The 15,677-nt window shown below is 38.3% G+C and overlaps 1 protein-coding gene across 1 annotated transcript in view; it reads left to right on the top strand.

Annotated features, from left to right (window-relative positions):
• The first annotated feature begins 306 nt into the window (after positions 1-306).
• Positions 307-15,677, top strand: part of side-VIII (sidestep VIII) — a 961,237-nt gene continuing 945,866 nt past the window's right edge. Inside the window, exon 1 of the mRNA XM_065223526.1 lies at positions 307-1,840. Coding sequence (XP_065079598.1) covers positions 1,693-1,840 — 148 coding nt within the window. The 5' untranslated portion in view covers positions 307-1,692. The remainder of the gene's footprint in view (positions 1,841-15,677) is intronic.

Here is a 15,677-nt window from a genome sequence, read left to right as displayed (position 1 = left end):
CCCTCGTTCGCTCGCGAGATGCCATCCGTCGACGTCGTTCACGGTCGTCGTGCTCGTGGATGCGAGCGAAAGCAGTGAGCGGAGAGCATCTCGGTCGGATGCTGGTGCGTTTATCTCACATGCTGCTGGGAGAGTTCCACGATGAAGAAAGAAAAATGTATCACTGAGCGTGACAATATCCCCCGCCTGACTCTTGCCATTTTTGTGGAGGATCCCTCCCTGATTCGCCAGCCACACTTGGTTCTGGAATTACATCATATCTTTCTGCACAAATCTGCACCAAATTAGTGAGAGTTTTACTTTTAAACCGTGCGGTCACGTTTCGGGAGCCGGATGTCGAAAGCGTCGTTTGCGATTGCGAATTCACTGCTGGGACTGCTGGATGCAGCGGGATGTGATTTATCTAGTTGGTACTACCATTACTGCTACTAGGGTGGTTGGCGATGTTTGTTGTGTTCGATTGACGACGTTCCCAGAAGTCCGGTTTCGAGCCAAGCTCGATGATGACAATTCGCTAGGATTGAATTACTCAAGTTGTAAGGATTCAATAAGTGCTTTCACGCAGATTGTGTTAAGGATCTGACGCGGGGCGAATGAAGGAAAACAACAAGGATTACAACAAAGATCGGGGGGCGCTGACATCTGGATGAAAATGCTTTCCTTGTGTGCGGTGCGAGATTAGAAGATAGAAGCCTTATCTGCTGAATACCCTTCTGTCAATCTACGTAGTGCTAGTGACAATCTCAACTAGAACTAGAAACCATAGGGATGTCTAAGTGGTAGAACGTGGAAGAAGAGGCCGACTTTCCGCCCCACGAGGGCGATTACTGCGATAAGTGCCAAGCGAGTTCGGGAAATCGATCCCTCTTCGTAGCGCTCTCCCATCTCCCAGCAGATCGACCCATTCGCGTCGGGTTGGGAAATTTATGGTGGTAAAGATTGTGTTTTCCCTGGTGTGTAGTCCTCGGTTTGCGACGTGATATCCGCCACCTCACAGAACTCACAGACGCTCGGGATGTGAAGCGGTTTGATTACAGTTGATTTCGGACGGTATCTGTGTTCTTCCTGTGCCCAGGATCGAACAAGAAAAAAAAAACATACACACAAACGGAAGTATCTTTCGTTCCGTTCGCCGGCTGTTTGCAGCGCTGCCGAGGAGATACAAAGAGGACTAGCGCGAAAAGGCGCGCACTCGGGTTGGGGCTAATGTGCGATTCTTGGCCTGCTACTGGTGTGAAGTGATAAATTAATTAATTTTCCCTCCACTCTCTGTTCGCTGTTTGCCGATTTCTTCTGGTCGAAATATCTTCGGATGCGATCGCGGTAGGCTAGGCCAGTGCGGGAGAAAAGGCTCGAGTGGTTTCTGGTGCGAGCAAAGGGAAAAGATAAGCAAGCGAATATAAAAGTTTCCCGCTGTGTGATGGCGAGTTCGGTGTAATTAGAGAGAAGAAAAGCAGGCCGAGGGGGAAAGGGTAAATTGGAAATCCGGGTTTCGGTCCCGCAAACAGTGGCGAAGGAGCTTAGCAGCCCCACCGCAAAAGGCAAGGGTCGAAAGTGCAAGTGTGTGTTCGTGAAAGTGTGAGTGCATGTTTAGTGGGTGGTGTGAAATTTTTCCTACTTCTAAACAACCAACCAACATATAGTGGAAAGCAGGAAGAGAAGATCAGAAGAAGAGTAAGAAGAAGCGGAGTGATGCCTACCCGGTGGTGGAAGGAAAACATGAACCGGGCGGTTCGGGTGGATCTGCTGCCAATGTTCCTGTTGGTTATGGTGGCAGTGCTGCTGCAAGGATTACTCCCAGTTGCCGCTTCTGCGGTCAAGGATAGTGAATATGAAAACAGTAAGCGACATCCCACATGCATTGTTGATTTTGTTGTAGCTCTTCCATATTGTTTATTCAATGACACCGTATAAATCTTGCAAACCAGCTTAAATATTGGAACCAGTTTTCTTCGAGGAATGTGTGATGGTTCGGTAGGGTTCGGATTTACCATCAACCTCTTGGTCAAACGCCGGTGGTTAATGATTTACCAGAATGGGGATTGCTCGTTACTTGACAGGTTAAGAAAAAGATACAATCCCATCTGAATGGGTTGATGGACGTATAACGTGGTGGAGGTTTCGCTTTTGATGCCTCTCCGATCCTAAGATTGTAGCGAGTGGGATGATTTGGTCATCTGAAACCCACACTGGTGGATGTATATAACATAGGCGAATGTCAGGGTGTCTACTACCTTGAAAAACCTGGAAAACCGGGAATTCTCAGGACATTTTGAAATTCTCAGAAAGCAAGCCAAAAGCAATTCTTAAAAATATGAATAGAGAATATTAAAGTACGAATTTCACAACGTTTTATAATAAAACCAACTCTATCTTCCTTGTTGTTCACTTTTACTCATTGAACATACTAACTCTGGGATGGATTTACCTTCAGTAAAACATACGTTCTGAAACTTGAGTAGTGTTTTTATGGGATCTGAAGCATGGGTATTTGATACAAAAAATTAACATAGAACATTGTTTAAATGCCTTGAACTTATCAAATCAGACATGGAGAAATCTTGAACGAACATAAATATTGAAGATATTGAATATTTTCATAGAATCCACATGTTTTTTTTTTATAAAAGGCACATGCAAAAGTTTTACAATTTATGGACTTTAATTAATAAATTTGATTAGAATTTCCAAGGAACTCTAGGGATAATTTCAAAGGAATTCAGAGAAGAATTCCAAGGATAGAATTGTTAGGAAAGCTTGAAGTGAAATCTGAAGATTCTTTTCAAGTTAGTTTCATTGAATTCCTGATTCCAGGTAAAACGACAACAGCATTATGAGGAGGATGTCAAGGTAATTCTTTTAATTTTTTTTTAATGATGATGATGGTCCCACCTCTTACCCCTACAAAGGTTTGAGCTGGACGATTTATCTTTAAGATAATTGAATATGACATTTTAACCAGGTTGGGAAACAAAATCGAAGTGGTTTCAGTTACATATATAAATTCCCTCTAGAGTTTACAGTTGCTTCACAGCGATATAAATGTGGAAAAGCTCAGGCGTCCACCTCTTAGTTCGCCTTTTTGTCCACCTAAAATATTCATAAGTATTACAAGCAATCAAGAGTTAATGAACAATCAACAAAGCATCCTATTACACTAGCAACCCCGCAATCTGATGCTATCATAATTTTCAGCAATGTCAGGAATGCTCACGAACCCCTAACATTTGCAAGTAAACTTACTACTAACTCAAGGTATCTTTCAAATAAGCTTCAAAATTGCATTTTTTTTATCAAATGTTGAATTCAGTCCTCTATATTCGTAATACGCGCGCGAGGCTCAAACCTTTGTGGACTACTTTTTTTTTAATTAATCTACTATTAAATCAAATATTAAAAATCCATCATCGTGGCGAACAGAAATAGTTTTTGCAGTGCTACAATAATTATTAAAAAGTCGTTATGACAGCTATCCATATAAAATAATCCGTTAGAGATAACTAATTCTGAAGGGAATTCCATGAGAGTTCTGACTAAAATTGCAAAGTAATTTTTAACAGTATTCTAAGGGATTTGTAAGAACTCAAAGGTTCTTGTGAGTGCTGAAAAGAATTCAATGAAAATTTTCGGGATAGTTAAAAGGAAATTCTACGGAAAGTTTCAAGGAAATTTCCAAGAAAATTTTGAGGTAAATTTTAAAGGAATTCTCAGGAGAGTTTCAAGGCTATTCGTGAAATATTGTTTTTAGAGAACTCAAAAAAGAATTAATTGAAAATTATGAGGAGCGTTTCATGGGATATAAGGGAATTCCGATGAAAAATTCTTGGGAATTTCAGGACAATGGTTATTGAATACAGAGGAGGGTTTAATTCAGGAGAATTCTTTGAGAAATCCTTGGTAATACAGCGAACCCAAATTAATAATTTTAAGAGAATTTCAGAGTGAATCAAAAAGCCTTCTATAGAGCCTTGGTAACGTATTATGGAGCAAACATTCTGGGGATAGTTCCAAAGGAATTCTAACGAAAGTTTCACGGAAGTTTCCGCAGAAGTTTTGAGGTAAATTTTAAAGAAATTTGCAATATTTTTTTAAGGAACTCAAAAACCAATTCCTTGGAAATTATGAATGCACGGGACTACTACAAGATAGCTCTGTGTGGAATTTGCAGGAAATTCTGAAGATAATTCTTTGGGAATTTTAGGAGAATAAGTCAATACTGAGGAGAATTCATTGGGAATTCCTAGGAAACACAGCGAACCCAATTAACAATTTTAGGAGAAACTTTGAGTGAATCTAAGAGCCTTCTATAGAGCCTTTTTAAAGCATAACGGAGCAAACATTCTGGGGATAGTTCCAAAGAAATTCTAAGGAAAGGTTCACGAAAGTTTCCGAAGAAGTTTCGAGGTAAATTTTAAAGGAAATCTTAGGAGAGTTTCAAGGCTATTCCTGTAATAGCATTTCATGGAATGTACAGGACTTCTTCTAGATAATTATGTGTGGATTTTGATGAAAAGTCCGAAAATAATTCCTTGGGAATTGTTGGGCAATGGTTAGTGAATACTGAGGATGGTTCGATTCAGGGGAAGTTTTTGGGAATTCCTAGGTTATATCATGAACACAATTAAGAATTTTAAGGGAATTTCAGAGTGAATCGAAGAACCATTTATAGGGCATTTTTTTAATGTTACGGAGCAAACATTCTGGGGATACTTCAAAAAGAATTCCAAGGAAGTTTCACGGAAATGTCTGAAGAAGTTTTAAGGTAAATTTTAATTCAATTCTTAAGAGAGTTTTAAGGCTATTTGAGCAATATTTTTTCAGCGAACTCTAAAAATAAATCCTTGGAAATTATGAGGAGCATTTCATGAAATGTACGGGACTACTCCAAGAAAATTCTTTGTGGAATTTAAAAGGATGTCCGAAGATAATTTATTGGAAATTGTACGAGAATAGTTAGTGAATACTGAGGATGGTTTAATTAAGGAGAATTCTTTGGGAATACCTAGAATTTTCAGAGACTTTCAGAGTGAATAGATGAGCCTTCTATAGAGTATTTTTAAAGTATTACGGTGCATGCATGTGGATAGTTACAAAGGAATTTTGCGCAAAGTTTCACGGAAATTTCCGAATAAGCTTTCAGGTAAATTTTAATGGAATTTTTAAGAGAGTTTCAAGGCTATTCCTGCAATATTTTGTTTCGAGAACTCAAAAACGAATTCCTTGCAAATTATGAGGAGCATTTTATGGAATGTACTGGAATACTCCAACCGAATTCTGTGCGGAATTTAAAAGGAAGTCCAATGATAATTCCATTGGAATTTCAGGAGAATGATTGAGGAGGGTTTAATTCAGGGGAATTCTTTGGAAAGCCTAGGTAATATAGCGAACCAAATTAAAATAAATTAAAAGAATTTAGAGTAAATCAAAGAGCCTTCTATAGAGAATTCTCCAATTATTACGCAGCATACATTCTGGGGATAGTTCCAAAGGAATTCTAAACAAAGTTTCACGGAAATTTCCGAAGAAGTTATGAGGTAAATTTTAATGGAATTTTTAGAGGAGTTAAGGCTATTCCTGCAATCTTTTTTTTTTTTTTTAGAGAACTCAAAAAAGAATTCCTTGAAAATTAAGAGGAGCATTTCATGGAATGTACGGAACTACACCAATTGAATTCTGCGTGGAATTTAGAGGGAAGTCCGAAGATAATTCCTTGGGATTTTTTTGGAGAATGGTTGGTGAATACTGAGGAGTGTTTAATTCACGGGAATTCTTTGGAAATTCCTAGGTAACACAGCTAACCTAATTATTGATTATAAGAGGATTTTAGAGTGAATCAAAGAGCCTTCTAGTTTTGAGGTAAATTTTAATGAAATTCTTAGGAAATTTTCAAGGCAATAGCATTTCATGGAATGTAAGGGACTATTCAAAGAGAATTCTGTGTTGAATTTAAAGGGAAATCCGCAGATCATTCCATGGGAATTTTAAGGGGAATAGCTAGTGAATACTAGAGGATTAAATTAATGAGAATTCTTTGGAAATTCCTAGGTAAAACAGCGAACCCAATTAATAATTTTAAGACAATATCAGAGTGTATCGAGCCTTCTATAGAACATTTTTAAAGTATTACGGAGCAAAAGTTCTGGTGATAGTTCCAAAGGAATGTTGGGAAAAGTTGCACGGAAATTTCCCATGAAGTTTTGAGGTAATTTTTAAAGGAATTTTTAGGAGAGTTTCAAGGCAATTCCTGAATTTTTTTTTAGATAAACCAAGAGCCTTCAATAGAACATTCTTTTTTATTACGGAGCAATCACTCTGGGCTAGTTCTAAACGAATTCTAAACAAAGTTTCACGGAAATTTCTGAAGAAGTTATGAGGTATATTTTAATGGAATACTAAGGGGAGTTTAAAGGCTATTCCTGCAATATTTTTTTAGAGAACTCAAAAAAGATTACCTTGGAAATTATGAGGAGCATTAGAATGTACGGGACTACACCAACAGAATTCTGCGTGGAATTTAAAGGAAGTCCGATGAAAATTCATTGGGATTTTTTTTTGAGAATAATTAGTGAATACTGAGGAGGGTTTAATTCAGGGGAGTTCTTTGGAAATTCCAAGGTAATACAGCAAACCCAATTAATGATTTTAAGAGAACTTCAGAGTGAATCAAAGAGCCATCTTTAGAGAATTTTTAAAGTTGCAAGAGATATTATTTTAAAATAAATATTTAGTTTTGAACTTATAAAACTTTAAGATTATGCTAATCAATGTTATTTTCTACTTAATAATGAAGTGCTGAATCGACCTTACTGAAACAAATTATTGACTCTTGGAATCATATATCTCTTCGTTTTACCAGTTCATTCAAGGTTTTGCACACATTCTACGCTATTGGTTAATCATGTTTGTTATTAACATACAATGTTGCCAGAACAGTTTTGTTACACATGAAAAATCATAAAACATGAGTTGTAAAATGACACCCCTGAAAATAGAAGCTTACAAATTAAAGTATTTTAATTTCTGAAATATGTTTTTAACTATTAATTCAATTTATAATAACTCAAACTATACATTTACAATTTTATCTTTGTATGTACTTTTATGTAAATGCAGTATTCTAATTGTATTATTGCTTCGGTCTAGAATCTAGAGTGAAAAGAGCTGTCCTTACATCATTGAAACAATTTCCAGATTTGGCTAAGAATATTCCTGAAAATAAATGTCTTTTAATTTTTAAACAAATGTTAAACTTGCAATAAAATTGATTTGATTGAACTATTTTTTGAAAATAGTTAAAGAAACTTACGTTAAGCAAACACGTTTGTGGCACTTAATCATTGTTTTAACCAAAATAGTATTTTTTTAAACGTAGATAAAAAAAAGTTTCTTAAAAAACCTGGAATCGTTTGAGACGTCATATTGATCCAAATGACATTTTCGTGCTACAATGTTTTGGAAAATTTCAAAAATTATAAGATCCGAAAATGTATGAATTATTGCAAAAATGTGAATGATTGCCCATAACACACAATTATGCAAAGTTTCATGCAAATTGGATAAGGTCGACTTATTATTTTTTTGCTATTTGGCCTGGAACTGCTCTTTTGACAACAATGGGTGTAAATATTTGTCTATAAGAACGCAAAAGCGCTTTTGAACCCAACTGTTGTGCCGGATTAGTGCTTCCATTTCTCAGCAATTTTTGGCTTCCCAGGAAACAGGAAACAGCTGATGACTCTTCCTGGGAATTCTCGGGAATCGGAAGATATTTTTGTGTCAAAAATTCAGAAGGGTAATACGTTGGTTTCATGGCTGAATGTATATTTTCTTACTTTTGTAGAATGATTTATAAAGGAGATAATTAATTTAAAAAAAATACCACGAAGAAAATACGCCTTTTATTGAAAATTGCCGGACAGTGGCATAGCAAATGTTCTGAGTCTTTCTTTTCTATGCCACAGAAGCGACATACATCATCTTGAAGTTTTCCAATCAGCTTCAAGTGATAATGCCTCGGACAATGACCTGTTATAAGACCTGTATGTATCTGCTAAGATCTTTCTTAGAAAGTTCCAGAATTTTGTTGGTCACAGAAATGTTTGGATTAATGAATCGCTTCGACTGCCTAGCAATGGAAGTGTTCTTCCAGTTTTCCTCCACTTTTGTAAATTCCCACGCTTTAAGCTCCATTCTAAGAGATACAGCCGATAAGCTACAAAAACACTCTGGTCCTATCCTATGAGAAGATCCGAGTCTTGCTAGTGCATCAGCTCTTTCATTTCCTTCAATCCCGCAATGACCAGGAACCCAATATAAGTTGACTTGATAATGACAATTTTTGAAGTGATTGAACACACTCCCAGACAAATTTTGATGTACATGTCGATTTACGATGTCGATAACGATTTAAAGCATTTAGAGCAGCTTGACTGTCGGACATTATGCATATATTTGAACTCTTATAGTTTCTACGCAAACATATAATATAACACTCTAAAATTGCTTGGATTTCAGCTTGGAACATAGTTGGCCATCTGCCAATAGGAAGCGATATTTCTATCCCTGGGCAAGTTACTCCTGCTCCCACTTGATTGTTCAATGTTGAACCACCTGTATAAAAAACAATCGATCCTGGACAAAGAATCGGACCACCAAAAGGCCATGAATTACGCCCAGGGTACTAATACTTGAAAAAGTGGATTGAAGTTGTATCTTTTCTCCATCCAGTCTTCGTTGTTCCTTACTAGAGAGTTGATACTAACAGTTTATAGAATCCTAAGATGTCCTCTAAGGTCTCCTTCAAAGAGTTTCACTGACCTTGTAATCCTTAGAGCACACTTTTCGGCTTCTAATTGTACAAATTGATGCAATGGTAGCATATAAAGCAAAGCATCCAATGCCTTCGATGGTGTACTTCTCATTGCACCTGTTATTGAGAGAGTTGTTAACCTTTGGAGTTTTTCTAACTTTCTCTGAGCAACACTCTCGTTTGTTTTTGGCCACCATAAGTAACCCTGAGTTTCACAATTGCCGAGTAAATCCAATGGATCATTTTCGGTTTCAGTCCCCACTGTTTACCGAATTTTCTTTTGCATATCCATAGAGCATTAGTAGCTTTGTTTATTGCCTGCTCTAGATGCATGTTCCAATTAAGTTTACTATCAAGGATTACTCCAAGATATTTGACAGCATTAGAAAGTTCTAAAAGTTTGCCTTTCAATCTTATGTTGTCTAATGAAAATTTATTCTTTCGCGCAAATGGCACAATAGTAAAGGGCGAACACGAAATTATTGCGACACATTCAACAGGGCATAACTTTTTTACCATTGGGTAAAAATCAACCAAATTTTGCACACTTTCTCATTGATGTGTATTGTGTACATGCTGTCAAACTCGAAGTCGTGTTTTTCGATTCAACGAAAATGGAGGTGAACCAACGCGAGTTGAGAGAACAAATTCTTTCCAAACACCTGGAATTTCCTGACCTGTCGCACCGGCAGTTGGGAAAAATGTTGAACATTCACCATTCAACCGTCTCCAGAGTGTTGAAGCGGTTCCAGGAGCGGTTGACGTTGGACCACGGCAAAGGAGCTGGAAGAAAACCGGGACCGGAGAACAAAAAGACGGAGGGAAAGGTGAAGCGGATGATTAAAGCAAATCCCAACGTCTCAAGCCGTGATTTGGCTAAAAAGATCGGCATGTCGCAGAGTTACGTCCAGAATGCAAAAAAGAGAGCTGGACTACATACATACAAGGTACAGAACTTTCGAACGCGATGAGCGGCAACAATCGACGGCTAAAACTTGGGCACGGAAGCTCTACGAGAAGATGCTGACAAAATATGGCTGCTGTGTGATGGACGACGAAACGTATATAAAAGCCGATTTTAAGCAAATTCCGGGGTTGGAGTTTTTCACCGGCAAGAGCAAGTTCGATGTGGACGACAAATTTAAGAAGAAGAAAATGTCGAAGTTCGCCTCCAAATATCTCATTCGGCAGGCCATCTGCTCTTGCGGACTGAGGAGTGAGCCTTTCGTGACAAAGGGCACAGTAAATGGCGAGATCTACAAATCTGAGTGCCTCGAGAAGCGCCTTTTGCCGTTCTTGCAGCAGCACGACGAAGCTCCGCAATTTTGGCCAGATTTGGCATCATGCCACTATTCTAAAAGTGTCCTGGAGTGGTATGAGGCCAATTCTGTCCATTTTGTTCCAAAGGACATGAATCCGCCAAACTGTCCGGAGCTGCGCCCGGTGGAGCAGTACTGGGCAATAATGAAGCGGGAACTTTGGAAGAGCAAGAAGACAGTCAAAGACGAGAAGGACTGAAAAACTGAGAAACTGGTACCGGATGACACTGTAAAGACTTTGATGGAGGGCATCAAGCGAAAATGCGTTCAATTTTACACTCAAGGCTCCATCGATTAACTTTTCTTTTGATTTTTGAAGTAAATGTATAAAACTACCCTAAAATTTTGGTTTGATTCTTAACATTATAAGAAAATTGGCATGACATTTTCGGTGTCGCAATAATTTCGTGTTCGCCCTTTAGTTTTAGAAGGATTTATGTTCAATCCTTACCTATCACACTATGATGAGACAAAATTTAAGGCAATTTGCATTCTTATAATGAGAGAGAGAAGGATTAGTAATTTCAACGGCGCCGGTGGTGTAGTGGTAAGCGTGATTACCTCTCACCCCAGCAGGCCTGGGTTCAATCCCAGTCGGTGCCGCCGGGATGTTCTGAGGCATAACATCTCTGATCACGCCTTCCTTCGCATGGGAAGTAAAGCCGTTGGTCCCCGGTTCATGAGTTGATGGGTCGATAGGTAGGGTCCAGGTGTGGGAGCTGCCTTTCTGGCACGTCGGTAGCATTGGTGCTCAGCACGGAAAACAAGATCGACGGAAAAAACAAACCAAAGGATTAGTAATTTCCATTTAATTCCACTACCTTATTTGCTTATCCTTGACAGATACGCGTATTTCGTCTATAATGTGCAGACTTTTTCAGTGTCTTGTACTAATACTCGACTCAGTCAAATACGACTAATACTACCCAGTCGAGTATTAGTACAAGACACTGAAAAATCTGCACATTGTAGACGAAATACGCGTATCTGTCATGGATAAGCAAATAAGGTAGTGGAATTAAATGGAAATTACTAATCCTTCTCTCTCTCATTATACAGGTATTCCACTAAGACGCCCACATTCATCAGGATTCAATTTGCATTCTGTTAGCGATAATACAATTAAATTTGCAACGTACAGTTATGACTGTATCATCTAGGAAGCCAACTATTTCGAAGCCTTGGCCTATTAAATTTTCGAGAAGATCATTAACTATTAAATACCACAAGCACTGTTATATAGTGGCACATGCGGTCAAATGTTCCAACCGTGGTCTGATAACACGGAGGTCCACTGACTCGCAAGCTCGCTGATCCTTTATACGCCTGTTGGTATACGCGGAGCCCTTGGTCTTGGTGCTTCACGGAGTACGATCTGAAAAGCAAGGGCTCTCAGAGTCAATGTTAAATCGTTTCCAACAGTAACGAAACGAGATAATTCGTTTCGACCTCGTTGGGATGCTAAAAGTACGGTGCGGAAAGTCTAATTCAGCTTCGATCAGCCTAAATGACTTTAGTTTTCGTCACACGGTCAAGATCCTAATGGATGGAATTTGTATTTATAACACAACGATCCAATTCAAATAACGGGGGGAACATTCTCATGACTATGAGCTAGACTAATTTATGTAACACGGTGAACTGCTTGAAAGTGTAAGGGAATGCGCAGCATAAGTCAATTAGTTTCTAAACTAGGAGCCATCATCACTGTACCTGTGCCTTAAAGGTATATAAATAAGGAGTAGATTCTTTGCAAAGAATGGGTTAGCTCCAAATTTTCACGCAAATTCCAAATCGACATTCAATAAACAAACAAACTAAATTTGTCTAGTAAAGATGGTAGCAAACTAACGCTAAAAATTTCTTATGTGTTTTTCAGTGTTTCCAGATATCTTAGATATCAGTATAAACTTTTTATGTACAACGCGAGAAATACAATCTTTAGAGTGGAATGCCGTTAAGCGTATTTGTTTTAACAAATCATTCCTCAAAAATGTCAGTTTTCAATCGAAATAACGGCTAAGATAAAATTGTAGGAAAACATAATTTGCATTCAGGAAAAATATACACCGTAAATAATTTTTAGTAGTTTTTGGTAAAACATCCAGAACAGCGTTTGATACTTAAATAACAAAAAATTATTTTCTTCAATATTTATTGAATACTTTTCATCAGCTTTTTACATTGAAAAATGCCATCTTCTGTGAAATTTTCAAGTTGGACACTTAAAAATTGACAAAAATCATAGAGCAACAAATTTTGGTAAAATTTTTGTACTTTGAAAACTTTACGCTGCAACGAGCATCATCGTACGAATATTTAAAATGATTAAGATTTAGAGAGCACTCCATTACTTTCGTTGGAAGCACTTAAAGGACATTATGTTGAGATAGAGATAATCTATGATAGCAACCAAGTGTTGATTAACCGACAATTCAGATCATTTGGGCAGTCTGAGGACTTACAGAAAATGTTTGAATTATGTCCTACATCAAATTGCATCACGGAAAAAAAAACGCTTTTGAAAATTACCCATTGGGTATTATCTCTTAAAAATTTGGGTAGAAGTAGTTTAGAGTGTATTGTTTGCACTGTATTTTAATCGCTGTCAGTTTTTCGAAAGTTGAAAAAAATGGCGTCACCCGAAAAGCAAAGCCGCGAATTGATTTTGCGCAAGCACCTGGAAAATCTTCAACCACCTCAAGGAGTGTCTACAGAAGCGTCTGCTTCTTCTGTTAAAGCAACACGAGGGCCCTACGATCTTCTGGCCGGATCTAGCTTCGTGCCACTATTCAAATGTTATCCTGGAGTAGTTCGAAGCCAACGGGGTCACTTTCGTACCCATGGACATGAACCTCCCCCAACACACCGAAACTAAGGCCCATCGAAAAATACTGGGCTATTATGAAGCAGGCACTACGGAAACATCCCAAGTAGGTCAAATCTGAGGAAGACATGAAGAAAAAGTGGGTTTCCGTACAGAAGAAGCTGCAGCCAGATGTTGTACAGAACCTAATGAGTGGAGTTAAGCGTAAGGTGCGAGCGTATGGTTATGATATTGAATTTGAATAAAATAAATATGCCAAAAGCTTACTAATGGGCCAAATTTTATCTTCTGAAAGTTTGAAAAGGATCGGTCAACTAGGTAACTTTATACAGCTTTTTTTTCCGTGATGCAATTTGATGTGGGACACCCTTTAGGTATTACTTCGGTTTTAAGCCTTCATTTTCCGAAATTCAAGATCTATTGCAATCTCATTTTTCTGTAAATGTCCATCAAATCATGGCATACAGTTAAAAACGGTTCAAAAAGCCATTCGAAACTAGTTAGCAAATTATTCCTTTGCCAATCCTATGTAGGTCTCCACATCATCCCTCTAGACGATAAACATTTCTCACAAATTGAAGCAAAGTCAAATTCAAACTCAAACATTATTCTTTGTCCTTCGGACTGGACCAACATCAACAACAACAAGACCGGGCCTGGAATAGACTACCTAAATCATGTACTGACGTCGACCCGCAAAATAAAAACAGTCCTGCAACCGTCCGACCTATTCCTAAACCCACATCAGACTCCGTATCTCATTAGCTAATTTGACCATGCTCCCTCTAGCTCTCTTGCTCGGTGTGGTAGGTGGGGACCGGGGAGTTGTGACACACGTAAAGCAAGAACACACATAAAAATTAAATGAACACTCCGGTACTATGCTGCTGCTGCTGCTGCAGTGCCAACAACCATCAGCAAGGACACACATTTAGGCTAAACGCAAACACTCCGGGACCAGACAACCAGTACATACGGTCTCGTGAATCCAACATCGTGTAAAATAACCACTCCGGAGAAATTTTCGGAGCAGAAGTGTACTGCTACAGAAACACAACACAAAGCCACCCTTCCCCCCATCCTAAAGAAAGTAGGATTTTGTGAAAACTGCTCCATACAAATTCCTACGTGTCATAGATCTTATGAAAGCGAGAAAGACAGAAAGAGAGAGGGAGGGATGATACGGACCATTGCGGTTGATGATGGTTCAGGATGACTAGTATGAATGACCACCATCACCGCCGCAATCCTGCTTACCTCTGCTGTTACACCATATCAAGTCATGGTTCGTGCTTAAAATTTAAGGGGCCCACATTAAGCAGTTGGCGCCACACGAGCTGTTTACCAACCATCCATCCATCCATCCTTGCTGCACAATCGAGCTGGATGGCATCACGTAGCACATGTGTACCTATGTGTCTGATGTAGATTTATTTCTGGCCTTTGGATGGGAGTAAAACACATGATGGGTGACGATTTCATAATTTTCGATGGACGTAAGTTTTTCAAGTGGCAGAGTTTGTGAAGTGTCACCGAGAGCATGGTACTTGACGTGACTCCTTAGGGAGTGTTGAAGCATAGTTGAGATTATTCTATTACGTATCATGCTTTGTGATGATGCTGTTTCGATTGACGAGAATACATAAAATCATTGTAACAAGCAAAATTGAACATTTTAATTAAATTTATCACCCCCCTGCAACCAAACATTACAAATTTGCCAATACCGCTCTTGCCCCTTCCACAAGGTGTAACAATGGCATTTCTTTTCTCTAACAAGAGAAGGCGAAAATCGAAACAAGCAGGCTTGTTGGCAACTGAACAGGCGTGCTGTGTCACAGGATCGGCACACACTTTGCACCCTAGGGGTTCTGTCAGTTAACATGAAATCGAAGAGAACATATCGAGAAGACCGGCAAGTTTGCCAAAATTCAAGCGACAAATGCAGTAGCGCTTGAGCGATAGTGGAAGCAAATGAGCAAATACACAAACGGAGCATTAACCTTTGAGCGGCAGATGACGTGACCAGGGCTGGCAAATTTCATTTTCAATGAAAGATCTCACGCGATATTTACAGCCCAAGTAACATTTTAAGTTTTAAGAAATACTACAAAGCAACTATAAAACAACATTCATAAAACCCTGGTCAAGGCTATTTTGTCATAAATGCATCCACCAAAATCTCATACCCTGAAGAAGGTTCTGAAAGGGTGTATTCTCTAAGCTTTTCAATAGTGATTTACTGCAAAAAGTTGTATGGCGAATGCATTGAGAACCATTTGAAAGCTACAATAAAAGCTATTTAGCAACAATAAAAACCCTTTCCGAGCCATTTACCCTAGCCGCTTGCTCAATCCACTTGGAAAGCATCAATCAAGATAGAAAAGAATTTATGAATCCGAGCTTAACAAAATAATTAAAATAGAAACTGAAGGTATACAAATCTTGTTGAATATACAAATTTATTACAATAATTCTCATCATGTGACCAAGTTTTAAGTGCCTTATTAAATGTTACGTAAAATGTACGTGAAAACATCGAAAAAAATTAGTCCACCCTCGTAAAACGTCAATTTGTGTAATTATTTAATTTTGGAAAAAAAAATTCAGATCGAGCTTGAAAATTGAAGATTGTAAAAAACAAGCAAACGAATTGTAACATGGCGGTGGCATTAAAATTGATTTTCATGGGTAATTTGTGAAAAAGTTGTTTTGCTTTCTA

Source organism: Ochlerotatus camptorhynchus, unplaced genomic scaffold, assembly GCF_037179485.1.
Source record: "Ochlerotatus camptorhynchus isolate MF236.1 unplaced genomic scaffold, CSIRO-AGI_Acam_v1.1 ptg000193l, whole genome shotgun sequence".
NCBI classification, from domain to species: domain Eukaryota; kingdom Metazoa; phylum Arthropoda; class Insecta; order Diptera; family Culicidae; genus Ochlerotatus; species Ochlerotatus camptorhynchus.
The sequence above is the reverse complement of the archived record's forward strand: the minus strand, read 5'-3'. Positions and strand labels throughout refer to the sequence as shown.